This window comes from Amphiura filiformis, chromosome 8, assembly GCF_039555335.1.
Source record: "Amphiura filiformis chromosome 8, Afil_fr2py, whole genome shotgun sequence".
Lineage (NCBI taxonomy): Eukaryota > Metazoa > Echinodermata > Ophiuroidea > Amphilepidida > Amphiuridae > Amphiura > Amphiura filiformis.
The window spans coordinates 18,071,805-18,090,363 of NC_092635.1; the positions used below are offsets into that span (position 1 = coordinate 18,071,805).

General features: G+C 35.6%; 1 protein-coding gene across 8 annotated transcripts in view; it reads left to right on the forward strand.

The window, feature by feature from the left end:
- Positions 1–18,559, forward strand: part of LOC140158734 (ATP-dependent 6-phosphofructokinase-like) — a 58,287-nt gene that overhangs the window by 34,984 nt on the left and 4,744 nt on the right. For 4 of the 8 annotated variants that reach the window (XM_072181929.1, XM_072181933.1, XM_072181934.1 and 1 more), the window contains 9 exons: positions 1,537–1,683; positions 2,203–2,361; positions 3,123–3,275; positions 3,617–3,781; positions 9,822–9,883; positions 14,767–14,878; positions 15,667–15,766; positions 16,758–16,863; positions 17,788–18,551. In XM_072181929.1, coding sequence (XP_072038030.1) covers positions 1,537–1,683; positions 2,203–2,361; positions 3,123–3,275; positions 3,617–3,781; positions 9,822–9,883; positions 14,767–14,878; positions 15,667–15,766; positions 16,758–16,863; positions 17,788–17,911 — 1,128 coding nt within the window. In that variant the 3' untranslated portion in view covers positions 17,912–18,551. Of the gene's footprint in view, positions 1–1,536; positions 1,684–2,202; positions 2,362–3,122; positions 3,276–3,616; positions 3,782–7,146; positions 7,209–8,368; positions 8,431–9,821; positions 9,884–14,766; positions 14,879–15,666; positions 15,767–16,757; positions 16,864–17,787; positions 18,552–18,559 lie in introns of those variants that run through there. The other 4 variants (XM_072181931.1, XM_072181936.1, XM_072181932.1 and 1 more) reach the window with 3 other exon arrangements.

An 18,559-nucleotide genomic window follows, 5' to 3' on the forward strand; every position in this document is an offset into this window, starting at 1 on the left:
ATCCCTAGCTTTTTTGTAAAAAGAGACACATGTAGCAGCCCACAAGTGCATCCTTTTGATATGGATGTACACAAATAGTTACACATTTTACCTTTGATAGTCAGTTTGGGCAATTTGTCACCATGATATGATACCTCTATATAGTACCGGAGTTGTACTTGCCTTTTTCTGATGAATTTCTTCATGGTGTGACTACTTGCATTCTTAATTGTAACCATAGAATCTCTCACCATTCCCATACTTTTGTAGTGAATCCACAGAAGACGTATCTCCCTTATTAACTCATGGGCTATTCCAGTTAAAATCCATACACCCCCTATAGAAGATGTCACCTTAATCTCCCACAAAGGGTATGTAGGTTTCAAATGGATTCAGTGATTTCAAGTAATCCCATTTGAAATTTACACTCCCTGTGTGGAAGAGTAAGGTCATGTCTTCCATAGGGGTGTATAGATTTCAACTATAATAGCCCATTTTTGAATGATGCTGTGAAGTATCCAATTTTATTATTAAACACTGTTTTCCCTAGACTCTATTTCTAGTTTGATGTTATACAGAACATGCTGTTGTATGTATATGCATGTGATTCTCATTTATTGGCCTCAATATTTTGCCTAAATCTCAATACCAATCATTGTGACCAAAAGAAGTGCTATGTATACACCTACCATGCAGCACATTGCAGACTCATATGAAATTTGCTTTTGTACAAATGCATATAATTTGAAATAAATTATTGCAAACATATATAACACTGACATAGACACACTGGCCAGGAAAGGGCAATCAGATTTTGCCCACTTAAATTTTGTTTTATTAAAATGTCTGCTTGTGAATCTGTACACAATCAATACACTACAGGAGGATATTTTTGGCCATTTGTGGTGGGTATGTGTATAAATATTAAATTTTACCCAGCAACTGTGGATGGTATATAAATCCAATATACGATGGAGGATGTATCTCAAATATGCATTATACATGCAACTGTGGACATTTGGAAACTTTGTTGAACCGAGGACGATCACCTGTTGCAGAGAGGTCCATGGTTGAAATGGAAAGTGTGTGTCCTTGTTTGCTGGCAAACACCCTGGGGGGGGGGTACTCAAGTTTGGTTTTGGTAGGGACGTGCCGCTGAGATTTTGGAAGTAGACCCATAAATATACCAATTTTGAAAGAAATTTGGGCCCATTGATATACCAAAAGGCAAAATTTTCGGCCGAATTTACCCAAAATTGTCTTAGTTTTTACAAATTTTCCCAAAATTTTGGGAAAATTTTGGCTAGATTAAGGAAAAATTGGGCTGTTTTCCAAAAAAATTGAGAAAATTTTGAAAAAAGGACCCATTCATATACCAAAATAGGCTTTGAAAAGGGGTCATTGATATACCAGAAGGCTGAAAATGCTACCCATGTTTATGCACGTCCCGTATGGTCATTTGTACTGAGTACCCCGGGGTACAAAAACAATAAATAATATTTATTGTTTTTATTTCAATAATCTCATAACAGTATTGATGTCCTTTTTCCACTGCAGAAAAATTTCAACTTTGCGGTGATGAATGTGGGTGCTCCAGCAGCTGGCATGAATGCTGCAGGCAGGTCATTTGTGCGTATAGCTCTATACAATGGTTACAGAGTGTATGGTATCCATGATGGATTTGAGGGACTCCTTCAAGACAATGTGAGTGTATATCAGAAATAATTTGATGGTAGAACTAAAAACAAATTGGGAAATGTAAAACCCATCACATTTTCACAGATGAAGATCAAAATTCACACCACAAATTTGCCTGGAATTAGATAATATTGTTAGGAGACAGGTCTGAATCACCTAAAGTCAAGTGCGGTATGCACAAGTTAAAACAACATGGCAGATATACTGCTGTTTTATTCAGGTAGATAATTTGAGTTTATTGAATCGGTCTGCACAGTAAGTAAAAGGCAATATCTGCAATAAAGAAGATATCAGAGTTCTTTCAAACTGGGCGAATATGGAAGTGGGGTTCTGATTGGCCAATTGAATCACACCTTGACATATTAGCATTTCATTTGTTGAACAAGCTATGCAGCTTTGTGTGACCTGGTTCTTTGCATGCAATTGATAAGGTGCATGTGTAAGTATACATTATAGTGGCTTACACACTACACATGCACTGAATATTCAAGAATTTATGGGTATTTCTGTTTTTTTTTTTCTTAGCTTAATCATTTAGGCTGGATGGATGTGAGTGAATGGGTCGGATTAGGCGGCTCTGCACTAGGAACTAACAGAATGACTCCCAAGGGACAGCTGAAGGAAGTAGCTGCCAAATTAAAACAACATAATATTCATGGTCTCCTCATTGTTGGTGGATTTGAGGTGAGTTATATCATTATGGATGTGAATGAATGGGTCATGGCAGATGGCTCAGTGCTAGAAACGTTTAGGTTTTCCACTGTCTGCCATATGGCTTTTTTAAATTTCATACTAAATTGTAGACTGAATGTTATGTCATGTTATAAATATAGGAACTTAAAATATTTCAAGAAAAACATGTTTTACAGTGGCACATACTTAATCATTTTAGATGGTCCATTCAGCTTAGGCCTTGGTGATCAGAGGTGATGACACCAGTCTAATAATCACTATAATTTGGTTCATCTTAAGTTTGGTAGTGACGGAATGTGCATATTTCCTGTGCCGCAGGATCAAATTGTGCGCGTACATGAGCGTTTTGTTAGCACACTTGCAGTGCAACCACAAAGAAGCATTGATGTCACTACCAATCTTGAGGTGAACCAAATTATAAAAGTCTACATAGGGGATGTATAAGTGACTAGGGCACAAACCCTCTGCTTGCTGCAGTCCTGTGACTGCCCCCTATGGCACAAGTCCTATAATAATTGCAACATTTCAGTGATTGCCATCCAGACACACTGGCCTGGTTAGTACACCTCAGAGAGGGTAGGTCATAGTTTTAAGATAAAAAACTTTATTGAGGATTTAATTGGGCTTATAACTGAGCTAATTCAGCTTTCAATAAAGAGTACTAAAATATATCATCAGATGCATTTATATAAGTGTGCAATTCATTTGCGTTCTAACAAATCCTTGTGTTTGTTGCTGTTTGCATCCTGCAGGCATATATTAGTGTGACATTAATGTGTGAAGCAAGAGATCAATTCAGTGAGTTCTGTATCCCTATGGTGGTTGTACCTGCTACTGTCAGCAACAATGTACCAGGCACAGATTTCAGCTTGGGATGTGATACTGCCCTCAATGCTATCACAGAGGTAAGCCAGGAAAATATATCACAGTTTAAAAACTATCAGGTACAAAAAGTACTCCATTTAAAAAAGGTAACTTTGATCCTTTTGTGAAAGCAGAATTGATGTTGGAAGTGAAAAAACTGTAAACGTTAGCTTTATCAAAATTTCAGTAAGTTTTGTGGACATTTAGGGCCCACCTAATGTTGCATTCTGGGAGCAAGTCTGATTAAATAATTAAAAGGGATATATTGTCTTTACACAATACACTTGATTGTAACAAATTAAAAAGGATAGACTGTCTTTACACAATCGCTTCATTGTGACTTTAAAACAAAACAAAACATGTTTGCTTCTCTATATTTAAGGCTATAGACAAAATCAAGCAGTCTGCCAGTGGTTCTAAGAGGCGTGTGTTTGTGGTAGAGACTATGGGAGGATATTGCGGTTACCTAGCAACAATGAGTGGTCTTGCTGGGGGTGCTGATGCAGCTTACATCTTTGAAGAAGAGTTTACTATTTTAGATTTACAGGTAAATACTTGCATGAAGAGTGCACCATATTTTATTTGTATATATTAGTGATAGAGATGAATTTCTTAAAAAATGCAAACTGTTGAACAAAATCAATTTGTAACTTGCACCAGAATTTAGTAAAATTGTCTCAAATCTAACCATGAAATATATTCTTTTGGTAATGTTTGCCTTGATTGAAGTGAAATATAAGGTGTGGCGTCCAAAACAAATTTGTAATATGTTAGGGATATCCGACAGCATATAAATGTATCCATTGAGTGAAATCTTAATATTATACATGTATCCATTGAGTGAAATTTTAATATGTTAAACTTAAAACTTAGTTGGTTGGTACACAGGTTTGGATTGTAGCTGGAAGTTTAATATTCAAGTTAGAATGATAAGACAAAATCGACCCTTTTCACAGATCCACCATCTTCTCCCTGCACATGTATGTGCATAAAGGGTATTTTTCACACTTTTTTAGTGCCAAAATGATTTAGTAAAGTGTACACATTAATTAAAGCATGCATGAAAGGTGTATGCCAATAGCCGCTTGAGATGACTATGCAGACAACCCAATTAGAGCGATTGTTATCAACTGGCCGTAACATCTTGTGGAGTAGTAGAGCTTGTCAATGCCCACTCTTCATCACTTGATGGATATCCCTAACCCATTACTGGATTTGTTTCAACGTCAGGCCTAAGTAAAGATAGAAATCCTTGATACCAGGGAATACTATTTTGGCGATTTAGAACTGATGTTGTAAAATTGAAAATTTTCTAAAGTAGTATTTATCTGTAAAGATTTAATTGCAGCTTGTACATAAGCACTATATTCAACCTTTGTAAATGTAACTAATTATATAAATATTAACCATTTATATTGCATTATTGCACATATTGTACATATATATGTATACATGGACATCTCCTCCAATCATGTACACCGTCTTATATGTTTGTCAATTGTTGATCCATGTTTATGTGATGTAATCAAACAAAAAGACTTGAATGTCAGCTATATTAGCTTTTCTACTTAATCACATTTTTTATGAACCGTATTTTGCTGGAAACTGCTTGGGAATTGAATTAGTCTTTTCTGAGATTCAAGCTTTGTAGAAAGAAAGAAAAACAGAACTTAGGCCTACTACAGTCTTGTTAGTTGATTGCATCATACACACAATTGTGAAATGTATCTTATAGCTTCAACTTTGTGGCATAAATTGTTCCCTTTGTTCAATCATAAAATTATTCAAAAGTGTTCCCCCTTTCCTTTATAATTGTAATTTATTTGTTAGCTTTAGTCTACCTGTTTTTCCCCAAAGCATGTGTAAATAATTTGGTTAACAATAAATAATTTACTTGTAGAGTTTGGATTTAAATCTAATATACTGGAACTTACTTTTTGCAACTTTGCTATGTTGTATCTGTTCGGAAATGACCAGACTTCACCAGGCAACTGACCCACTGGTCTATCATGTGACCAGTCCAGCGGGTCAGTGAAGTCTGGTGGTTCCAGATGCAACATAGCAAAGTTGCAAAAAGTAAGTTCCAGCATATTAGAATTATGTCCAAACCCTTATAACTACTGGATGACTAAAAGCATTCACTCATTAATGAATAATTTATTTTCAGAAGTAAATAATTAAACATCTGAATACTTACTTAACCAGACCACACAGCCCCAATATGATGTAGCCATTTGTTTTTTTCAAATTCTTTACAGAAAGCTGTCATCTGGCAAATTCTACTAAATATTTCGTAAAGTAATAAAAAAAAAAAGGCTATTTTATATTACATTTTTGGTACAAAATAAATTTTCTGATTTTTTTTTTTTTTTTTAAAGGCTATTTTAAAATACATTTTGGTACAAAATCAATTTTCTGATAAATATTTCTTAAGGGATCTAGAATGAGCGTTTATTGCGTTTTGACAGTATTTTTTGTGGGACATGAGAGCACCTCAGACCTATCGAATTGCATTCTGAATACGAAGCATGTCTTTCTGATATCAAATAATTTTCATTTTTGAAAATCACAATATAATACAAATTTTATGACAAATTATAAAAATTTGATATTTCTCAAATTTTTGATATATAACAGTCCTCGAAGTTAATTATATAAATCTAATGATATATTCTTAAAGTGTATGTAGCTGGGAGGAAAAGCCGACGGTCAATTGAAAATTTTGACCTTTCATATTGAAGATATGGATTTTTTTCCCAAAAAGACCTAATTTTTTTTGGTGTTTTGGGAAAAAATCCATATCTTCAATAATGAAAGGTCAAAATTTCAATTGATCGTCGGCTTTTCATCCCACCTACATACACTTTAAGTATAAATCATCAGATTTATAAAGTTTACTAGCGTGCTGTTAAATATCAAAAATATCAATTTTAATGATTTGCCATAAAATGTGTATTTTAATTTAAAAATTGCGAATTTCAAAAATCAAAATTATTTGATATCAGAAGGACATTCTTCGTATTCAGAATGCAATTCGATATGTCTGATGTGCTCTAATGTCTCAAAATAAATACTGTCCAAACGTTCATACCCCAGCCCTTAAAGTAATTACCGTATTGGTCCGAGTATAGTCCCACCCGTTTTTTATGTGAACATTTTTCACAATTGGGGGGTGGGATTATACTCGAATTTTTTTTTTTTTTTTTTTTTAAGTTTATTTTTTCCGGTTTTGGAGTGTCCCTGGACCTAGACCTAGATGCTAGGATCATTCATTCGAGTATAATCCCACCCCCAATTGTGAAAAATGTGGGACTATACTCGGACGAATACGGTAATAAAAAGGCTATTTTATATTACATTTTTGGTACAAAATAAATTTTCTGATTTCTTATTAAAAAGGCTATTTTATAATACATTTTTGGTGCAAAATCAATTTTCCGATAAATATTTCTTAAAATAATTAATAAAAAAGGCTATTTTATAATACATTTTTGGTTCAAAATCAATTTTCCGATTAAGTAATTAATAAAAAGGCTATTTTATAATTTATTTTTGGTAAAAAATCAATTTAGATAAATATCTATTCATTTATTGCATAAAATATAAGTGTTTAAAGATATCAGAATAAATGACAGAGATATGGCCTTCTAAATATAGCGGAAGATGAAATTACAGATTTATTACATCAACTCCACTTGTAATCTCATTTGATGGTGCTCTTTATATTCAATGTCTGTCTATAGGTCATACATACCATGAACCTCTTTCGCTGACATAACAGCATTCATTTTCATCTGCTTACCATCAGAATTTTTCTTTTTTTTAAAAAACTTTTTAAAGATAAATAAAAAATTGATAAGATTTGTTAGTTGTGTGTGGCGACTGTGTACCCCGTTGCATTCCCTTTTACAGGCTGATGTGGATCACTTAAAACACAAGATTGAGGACAATGTACAGCGAGGTTTGATGATCAGGTGCGTTATTGTGTGTGTCAAAAAAGCGCCCTCTGTTGGATGCCATGCACCAGGATTTATTCCGCATGATATTAACATGATTAATGTTTAACAGTTCGATTTAATATTTTGTTCAAGGTGACGAAGCAAAGATTTTGTTGTGAAATATTGTTGTCCTATCTCCCAAAGATTAATTTTTATCAACAAGATCTTTGTGAATTCTTAGTTAATTTAGTTCAACGTTTTTATCTTTATGTAGTCAATTGTGTGTTAGACTAACCCACATTAAATTATACACCCTCATGGGTTTTCAGACATTTCATTTTTGGAGGTATAAACCACACAACATCATGTCTGTCCTCCATATGGAGAGTTTTGATATTATCCATGAATAATGAAACTTTTACTTCACTCAATCAGTAATAACTTCTGGAATTTATAATCTGGTTGATTTATGTTGTAATGTAATCATTTTTGCACTAGTCTCCACATTCTGTTTGTTTTTCGTATATACAATTTCAATAGAATTTCTCATTATTAAAAGCAAATTCTTGCTTAATTTCTTTCTCTGTTTTCTAAAATTGTATTATTTTTTACAATGATTTAAAATTTGGCCATATGACATGGTAATCATCATCAGTTAAATGCAGGAAGGTGATAAGTACTCATAACCTTGCTGTATTCAACTGATGATATGGTTTATAACATCACATGATTTGATAGCAAAACCCATGACACTACAGATCTTTATATAACCCACCCAAGATTAGACCTAAAGAGTACCTCTCAAAATTGTGTGTTATGCTATGGTAAATCTGCCATTTTGGTGGTTTATCACTGATGGAGAGAAAAAGGTGTGCCACAGGCATTTATCATCCTAAACCTGACATGGAATAATTATTGGCGTCTTTAAGATCGAGCATTACAAAGGATGCTCATGCAATACTTAATGCCCATCTCTGGCTACATGCAGAACGCTGAGTCGGTGTATGCTGGTTGCATAGCGAAATAACCCAAGGTACAATATTTTACCCTCCATGAGCAACACACAAACATGGCAGAGTACTCTTTGGTTCTTCCTCATTGATATAACCACATAATCCATGGGCATGGTATCCATCCACACAGAGGATACTAATCATTGAAGTGGATTTTTTCATATCCAACCTGTTCCTTCACAGGGGGACATGGATCATATCAAGAGAAAACATGATGCAGAAATATTTGTAGGAGTTATACTGAGGTTTGTTATACGCATGATACGTTAGGGGGAATTGCTGGATCAAAGCAGTGCTTATTCTTAACAAAGACAAGAGCAGAGGCAGGCAGCAGCAGCTATAGTTATGTTAAAAACCGGTTTCCCATACCCTTCATATACTCAATGAATAATACTATTGAGATTCCCCATAATAGTATCATACTAATAAGATAAAAATGTACCATTTTCCTGTATCTTTCAGGACAATTTTCAATTGCCCCATCACTTTACAAAGGAGGAAGAACATTTCCAAATTGTACATTCTGTTTTTTGAACATGTTTTTTATTTGACAGTCATTCAATAAGTTCTGCTTCAACCCCTACCATATTTCGTAAGCAAAGATAGAAGGGTTTGAGCAAAACATTTTGATTGACCGTCATATATTTCACACCTAGCAAATGTACTTTGAAAATTTCCCTTTGACTCAAACTGCTGCTGTTACTGCTTAAACTGCTCTTGTTGTTTCCAAGAATAAAGCAAGCTGGACATATTGCAAGCTGTACACTGATGCAGTTATGCTGTTTCTATTGCATGCATCCATACTCACAACAACCAACCCCCCCACCCCACATGTAATCTCCTCCGAACATGGACACAGTTTAGGATTATGCAAACGCAGACATCTGCATCCGTACTCAGTTGACACATTTTGTGTGTGAAAGTGTATAAATATGAAATTTTGCCTAGCAAAAGCTGACGGTAGATATAATATAAGATAGAGGACATATCTCACAAATGCATTATACATGCATATTGTGGATGTTTGCAGACCTTGAACCGAGGACAGTCTCCCATCACAGAGAGGTCCACGGTGTAATTGTGAAATGTCATGTGTGTCCTCATTTGCCGGCAAAAAGCTAGGCATGCACATTTGTACACATAGCCATGGACCCACATTCACACCCCAATACTTATAACACTTACAGCTGTACAGCTTGCAAATGATGAAAGAATACTGCTTTGTATAGTCAAATTTTTGAACTATGAATAGTATTTTTATAGACACTGACACTATATGACAAGTTTGATAGTACAAATTGCAACTATTTTCATTTGTTTCAAAATAAGTATTTTACTGCTATATATTCAATTACCGACTTGTACTGTGATTTTTCATTAAAAGCAAACTGATGTAATTTGACAAGATTCTTGTGTGTTGTATATCAATTATGAAATGCAACTAGGTTTCTTTAGGTGTAATTTGTATCAAAAGATACTAAAGTGAAGTAAAAGCAGTATTCTTACGGCAACCTCACCCAGTATTCAGCGACTTATGGTGATGATGCAACATTGATGTTCTGGGTTGTTATCATATTAATATTTTTTTGTTTTTTTGTCTTGCTGTGATTTATTTATATTTCATCCCTTAACAAAGGGTGATGTTGTCCATCTAGGTGCTAAGATTGATGACCAAATCCAAAGAGGAATAATAATTAGGCAAGTTTTCTAACCATAATAAAGCATGATGTAACCATGGTAACAGTCACTTTTCCTCTTGGTCCATGACTACTTGTTATTGCATGTTGTTGAATTTAAGCTGACTGATGAGAGCGTAGCCTCATTGAGACTGTATTGTTTTGGATATTTTACAACTAAAAAACAAAATTATTGTTTATTATTGAGTCTTAAGTGTCAAACTTCCATGGCTGTGACCATTTTATGACCAATTTTCTTTGCTATACTTCTTGGATCTCATTTTGGGATTGTATATGGATTTTTATCATTTTTGAAACATTGATATGATCAGAATGTCATTTTCAGGTAAAACTTGATTAATACGACAGATCAGTCATCATAAAACACATGCTATAAGGAAGATATAACAAGTAGCCATGATATACCAGAGAATTGTGTATGTGTATTGGGCATGTTGGTAAGCTAATATATTATGCACAAACTTAGCCGTCTATATCTTACGTTCCTGTGGCTATTCAAATTATTCTTTAAGAACAGATCTGATTCATTCCTGTGAACATGGAATGGAAACTTCATCAAAAGCGGGATGACTTCATTTATGTGGATTATAATCATTCAATAAAGAGAAATAAAAAACAGGGATAAAATGACATAACAGGCAACACATACCTATATTTCGTTTGAATCAGAGCTGTCTCCAATTTGCATATGAATAATATGCTCCAAATCTTGCTGTTGAAATCTCTGCATTATATTCTGCCTCTAAATGCAAATTTATACAGGTATATTTAATCAAATTCATGCAATCTATGTACTGATGCAAATTTGGCAAAGTGCATTTGCCAATACACGGATTCAGGGTTTCTCTAGCGGAAGTCAATTTGTGCCGAAATTTCTCCCCACAATGCAATAAGCGTATTGCATAACAATAGATACAGTTCGGAGGTTAATCCATCTCCTTTGTTATGCAATACGCCTATTGCCTTGTGGGAAGGAATTTCGGCACAAATTGACTAAATCCATGTATTTGCACATTACATTATAATGCAAATTCTGGAAGTGACTGTCTACCTTATGCATGCACATTTATGCTAGTTTGCAGCATGCAAATTTGTGCATATTTTGAAGCATTTCCAAACCCAAGCTACTTTGTGCTGTAATCTGAATGCATCTGGTGCATATCCTTCCCCAAACCCAAGCTACTTTATTGTGTTGTAATCTGAATGCATCTGGTGCATATCCTTCCCCAAACCCAAGCTATTTAATTGTGTTGTAATCTGAATGCATCTGGTGCATATCCTTCCCCAAACCCAAGCTATTTAATTGTGTTGTAATCTGAATGCATCTGGGGCATATCCTTCCCCAAACCCAAGCTACTTTGTGCTGTAATCTGAATGCATCTGGTGCATATCCTTCCCCAAACCCAAGCTACTTTATTGTGTTGTAATCTGAATGCATCTGGTGCATATCCTTCCCCAAACCCAAGCTATTTAATTGTGTTGTAATCTGAATGCATCTGGTGCATATCCTTCCCCAAACCCAAGCTATTTAATTGTGTTGTAATCTGAATGCATCTGGTGCATATCCTTCCCCAAACCCAAGCTATTTAATTGTGTTGTAATCTGAATGCATCTGGTGCATATCCTTCCCCAAACCCAAGCTATTTAATTGTGTTGTAATCTGAATGCATCTGGTGCATATCCTTCCCCCAAACCTAAGCTATACTTTGTGTTTTAATCTGAATGCATCTGGTGCATATCCTTCCCCAAACCCAAGCTACTATGTGTTGTAATCTGAATGCATCTGGTGCATATCCTTCCCCAAACCCAAGCTACTTTATTGTGTTGTAATCTGAATGCATCTGGTGCATATCCTTCCCCAAACCCAAGCTACTATGTGTTGTAATCTGAATGCATCTGGTGCATATCCTTCCCCAAACCCAAGCTACTATGTGTTGTAATCTGAATGCATCTGGTGCATATCCTTCCCCAAACCCAAACTACTTTATTGTGTTGTAATCTGAATGCATCTGGTGCATATCTTTCCCCAAACCCAAGCTACTTTATTGTGTTGTAATCTGAATGCATCTGGTGCATATCCTTCCCCAAACCCAAGCTACTTTATTGTGTTGTAATCTGAATGCATCTGGTGCATATCCTTCCCCAAACCCAAGCTACTTTATTGTGTTGTAATCTGAATGCATCTGGTGCATATCCTTCCCCAAACCCAAACTACTTTATTATGTTGTAATCTGAATGCATCTGGTGCATATCCTTCCCCAAACCCAAGCTACTTTATTGTGTTGTAATCTGAATGCATCTGGTGCATATCCTTCCCCAAACCCAAGCTACTTTATTGTGTTGTAATCTGAATGCATCTGGTGCATATCCTTCCCCAAACCCAAGCTACTATGTGTTGTAATCTGAATGCATCTGGTGCATATCCTTCCCCAAACCCAAGCTACTTTATTGTGTTGTAATCTGAATGCATCTGGTGCATATCTTTCCCCAAACCCAAGCTACTTTATTGTGTTGTAATCTGAATGCATCTGGTGCATATCCTTCCCCAAACCCAAGCTACTTTATTGTGTTGTAATCTGAATGCATCTGGTGCATATCCTTCCCCAAACCCAAGCTACTTTATTGTGTTGTAATCTGAATGCATCTGGTGCATATCCTTCCCCAAACCCAAGCTACTATGTGTTGTAATCTGAATGCATCTGGTGCATATCCTTCCCCAAACCCAAGCTACTTTATTGTGTTGTAATCCGAATGCATCTGGTGCATATCTTTCCCCAAACCCAAGCTACTTTATTGTGTTGTAATCTGAATGCATCTGGTGCATATCCTTCCCCAAACCCAAGCTACTTTATTGTGTTGTAATCTGAATGCATCTGGTGCATATCTTTCCCCAAACCCAAGCTACTTTATTGTGTTGTAATCGGAATGCATCTGGTGCATATCCTTCCCCGAACCCAAGCTGCTCTATTATGTTGTAATCTGAATGCATCTGGTGCATATCCTTCCCCAAACCCAAGCTACTTTATTGTGTTGTAATCTGAATGCATCTGGTGCATATCTTTCCCCAAACCCAAGCTACTTTATTGTGTTGTAATCTGAATGCATTTGGTGCATATCCTTCCCTGAATGCTTTATCTGTTAGCATGGTATAGAGCTTCACAAAAGTGATGTCGTCACTCTTTTAAGCATGTGAGAATTTTCTTGCTGATGAATAATAATTGCTGCCAAAATATTGCACTAGTCTAGTAGAAATAACAAAAACAACTACATGGTAGCATTATGTATCAGAGTTTATAGTCATAGTCTAGTATTAATGTTGCTGGAAACTTAGCCCTAACACTGAACACTGCTTTTTTCTATCGAAGTTAAAGAAAAAGCGAAAAAAGGAGAGAAGATGACCAAAGAAGTAACTTGGTTCCCCCGAATTCAAACCTTGTCCCCTCGCATGCCAAGCACATGATCTCTGACCAGTAGCTACAGGGGTTTCCCTGAGCATATAGCAAAAAGGGTGATTGCATCATCGGATCACGTGGGATTCATGCATGCACAGTGCTAATCCTCGTGGTATTTTGTGGCCTCTAGTCATGTTAGGTTAAAACCATTCAGAGATTTTTATTCTTGGATTGTAAATAAAGCTCAGTGAGTCCAATAGAAATGCTTTTTTAATTAAACCCAAATTACCCACAAAAACAATGATACTATTCATACAATTTTTAAAATGAGACTCTTGTCTACAAACATACATCTCAATTTTTGATAAAATTGTGATATTTTATGAACTTGCATTTTGTGTAAGTTAGACACAAGTTTTTGTTTTCCAATTTTCTAGCAAAATCTAACAAATTGTCTGTTACATCGCTTTATTAATCAAATGCTACTAACAGCGTAAATAGCATGTTCTTATTTTCCTCCGAAATAAAATACAATGTTATATTTTTGTGGTTGTATATTGGGGAATGGGGATGTTGATTCCACAGCTGCCAGCAGCCCCCCTCCCCTCACCTGCACAAAGGATGTGAGAGAGTTCAGATTTTAAGTTGATTTCGCCTTTTTTTGCACAATTGTAGAAGACAAGTTGTAGGGAATGGTGATTTATGCATTTAATAATTATTTTTTTGCATGGCATAAATTGTAGAAAAATTATGACAAAGCTAGCTGGTATTATTTGACTAAACTTTTAACCCTCCGCAACTCAAGTAACCATTTGCAAGATTTGAATACCATTTATTAGTTGTAACTTTACAGAGAATACCTGGATGTAGTCCCTATTACTTACAAAGAGTATCGATCGCCAATCATTTTAGTGAAATGGATTTTACAATGCGTTGTGATTTTGAGACTTTCAAAGCGTTGTAAATGTTATACGTAAGTGAAATAGATCTCTGGTTCTAGCCAAGTTAATTCTTGGAAAAAGTCAATGCAAACCTGTAATTGTACATAATGCTGCTCAATTTCTGATGTTCCTAAGCATATTCCCATATCCTCTCTAAGCTTATCTAAGCAAACTCATGCAAAAGTTGACCCCTTTGCCATGTTTTATACAATGTATGATATACAGTGTATTATACACCTACCACAAAAAGTAACTACTCAGTTTCATAAGCCCCCATTGTTCTGTGCTGTACGATGTCCATTGAAAGTGCAACTTTTGATTTGGATGATGGACTTTTTCTGGTGGTCAAAATTGCATATAACATAACCAAATTTATATTTAGGATTTTTGTTGAATTAAACAACTTGCGAACAATGACGGCTCATAAAACTGTTACTTTTTGTGGTAGGTGTATAGCTCTGCGATAATTGTTTAAATTGTATCATTCAGTATTCAAACTATTAACTTTGATACTAAGTACATTTCGTGATGACTCTCTTTGGATACTATAGGAATGAATATGCAAGCAAGAACTTCACAACTGATTTCATCCAGAAGCTCTATGCTGAGGAAGGCAAGAATTTGTTCACCACCAGGTCTAACGTACTAGGACATATGCAACAGGTACAGTGTATACGTGTTATGCAGGGATTACTATAGCACCATCCCAAATAACCAATGGCTGGTAGCTAAAATTGCAACCTGAAAAAGCTCAACTTAACAGACATACTTCAAACAGATAAAAAAATACTGTATTTAAGTAGATAGAGCAAAGAGAGAACAAAACAAATGGCATTTTGTATGTGTGCTATAGTGCCAAAAGTGTGAAAAAAGTGGCATATACCAGACAAAATTTTGAAGGGGGCAAAACTTCAAAATAGCCCCACTGAGCTGCTATTGAAATGACTAATGCAACAAATGTGCACAAAGTGTATAAAAATTGGCAATTTCAAAGCTCCAATGGGCTCAAATGAGGATAATTGTGGCTTAAAATAGGCCAAAAGGGAAATGGGCATAAACAATTCAATTCTGGCCCAGTATTCCCCCAGGTACTTCTTCAAGTCCATGGTAAAGCCATTTGTATGTATTGGTTTTGCTCATAATTTGCACAGAATATATCTTACCAAGTCATTGTTATTTATTAACAGCGTTCGAAATTTTGGTTGTCCGGTTGCCCGGGACAACTAAAAAAGTCGCCGGACAACCAAAAATACTGATTCGGTTGTCCGCCGGACAACCATAAATCTAGCCAAAAGTCATATTTGTAGGCCTACGGACAACCAAAAACTTAGACAGACAACCAGAAATTATAATCTGGTTGTCCGTGGGACAACCATTTATTTTTCTTAAATTCAAACACTGTTTATTAACCTTATTTCATTATTTTCATTTGTGTACTATGTTTATTTCAGGGTGGTAGCCCATCTGTGTTTGATCGTAACATGGGAACCAAACTTGCCGTCAAAGCTGCTGAATACCTGCAGAGAATCGTAGAGGAGAATGCTAAAGACAGTAAGTCGTCTTCATACCAAGTCTCTTAGTTATTTTTTTTTTTTCCCCAATAATTTTTCAATATTTTTTTAGTCAATTCAAGAGTTCACTAAAAACTCAACTTTTCAACATTTAGGCTTTTTGTTTGTTGCATATATTTTATGTAGTTTTAGGTTATAGTTAAAGATTCTGTACAGCGCATTGTGTCACTTGACAGAATGCACTTTATAAACATGATATCTTTATAATATGTGACACAACCAAGCAAGATGTTGAGATGCTTGTCTGTAATATGAAAATATCTGAACTGTAGGAGAGGAAATGTTGGAGTGTCAACTCTTACCAAAAGCTGTTTACCCATACCTGGTTTATTATTATTGTTAAGTGCAGTTGTAAATTTTCTGACATATCCATCGTCCCTAGGCCTTGGTGAATTTTGACAAGTGGAAAATCTCTGCAAAAAATCCATGTATTAAAAATGACACCAAGGCCTAAGGAAGATGCATATCCAATAAAGCCTAGCATTTGTACACATGTACATCTTATGGTACCATTCCTTTTGAGGTGCAATTTGCAAAATAACTGACACTGGGATTGGTTCTACTGTAATGAATGCCATTGAATTGTCTGATTGACACCGCTTCTATCATTAAAATGCTTGCTGAATGCACCTGCAGGCAGTGCATATTAAATGTATGCACTGACAGTAGTGCATGTACTCGCTCATTGACGGTATTGTGTCGGTTTCTAATGTCAAAGCATTGTCTACTATTTGAGAGTAAATGTCACAGAATTGCCAGGGGAAAGAAATTTCATTCAGGCAAAAAGTAGATAAATATCAATAATGAGCTGTATTTATTGGACCTTTTTCTCTCAAAAGCTGGAATTGTGTACTTCAATAAAAACACATACTATTACCAGGGGATAAAGATAAACACATTGCAATTAAGTTCTACACATCTAACAACAGTAAGCTTATTAGCATGAATATTGTTGCTTGTTTTCTTTGCAGATGTAGTATATACAAATACTAAGGAGACAGCATGTCTGCTAGGAATCAGGAAGAGAGTGGTAGGATTTACACCTTGTGTGGATCTCAAAGTAAAGACAGACTTTGAGTAAGTCATTATGTTATTATAATAATAAATAATAATAACAATTCTGAGTTTGCCCATCACACATTTTTAGAAAATAAGTGAGGCAACTATTGTATTATTCATTTCTATTGCTCATACATACTGTTTCAAAATGTTTGGTGCTCATCAGACATTTCAATAGATATGAAAACTGATGGGTACCAATCATTTTGATACAGCTTGTAGTGAAAGTTAGAGAGTGGTACATTGGATTGGATTGGATTTGGGAATTTCCGCCTATTTTTTCAGGCGCACCACTGCTCAGCAGTGTACTTTGAACATCTATCTATATCACCATTTCACAACATTACATTAACACAACTAATCTATTACCATCACTGTATACACAACTACTACTGCCCTGGGACATAGGGAGGGTGCAGGTAACAAGCCCGGGGATGATCCCCCTACTCTTTTCGATAAGGCCTTCAACTTTTATGTGCTCAGGTTTGACTCGTCTGACACACGGAACCGCCATTTTACGTGACCATTCGAACCACGAGACGCCGGGCACCCACCGTGTACACCTGCACATTCTACACGGTGGATGGGAGCAAGGAGAAATATTACAATTATATTCTACTAGACTGAAAGAGAATATGATTATGATATTTCCGACCTATTGGAACTATTCAGAGTGAGCAACAAGGATCGGGCAGGATGGGGTTTCGAACCACGGACCCCTCGCTCAACTCTCCCTAATGGTCCAGCGCCTTAGACCACTAGGCCACCTCGCCCTCGCAATTTATGTTCATATTGGATCTACCGTACCTAATTCTTAAACAGCCAAGTAATTATGTAAAGCACAATGGAAGTGTGACTCTGCATATAATTAGTTAATGCTTCACCCATCTTATTGATTGACACACAGTAAGTAATATATTCCTATGTTTGTCTTTCCTACAGGCATCGAATTCCAAAACATCAGTGGTGGATGAAGCTAAGACCATTACTGCGAATCCTAGCCAAGCACAGGAGTACCTATATCAAGGATGCAGTAGAATCAGAGAGTGCCACATTTGATGTATAAACAAGAAAACAGGTTATAGTATCTGAAATTCATGTTGTGGGCATTTGTGATTATGACTGTTGGTTCATCAGGTAGATACATTTAAACTTTCCCAGAGAAGTGTAACTCTCTAGATACAAACCACCGATCAGTCATTTCCAGTCTACCAACATCCATCCATTTCTCTCCTCCACTATTGTCTGTATATCTACCTCGAGTCACCGGCACTAGCTTTGAAGTTCAGCGTGTGTTGCGATGGCTTAGCATGGTTTCTTGTGTGTACATATGCGACACATTGATCACACGCATAAAAGTATGTACATGTACCAAGTAACGCTAAGCTAACACAGAACACGCTGAACTTCAAATCTAGTGCCGGTGACTCGAGGTAGATATATAGACTATATAACGAAGTGAATGATCATTATGAATCATCAACCAAAACTTTTTTTGTTTTGAAAATTACTTTTAAATGCGATTGGTCAATCTCAATGTCCACTAAGTGTTCATTTTATTTTCAATAAATTGCAAATATTGTTAAACAATATATTTTGATATAAAGACTTTCAGCATATTTTAAAGCTATAATGAATGAGCAACTCTAATGTATGATTGACAGTTTATTTTGTTTGATGAACAGTGTTTACTTGAATGAAGTAAGGCCTAAAA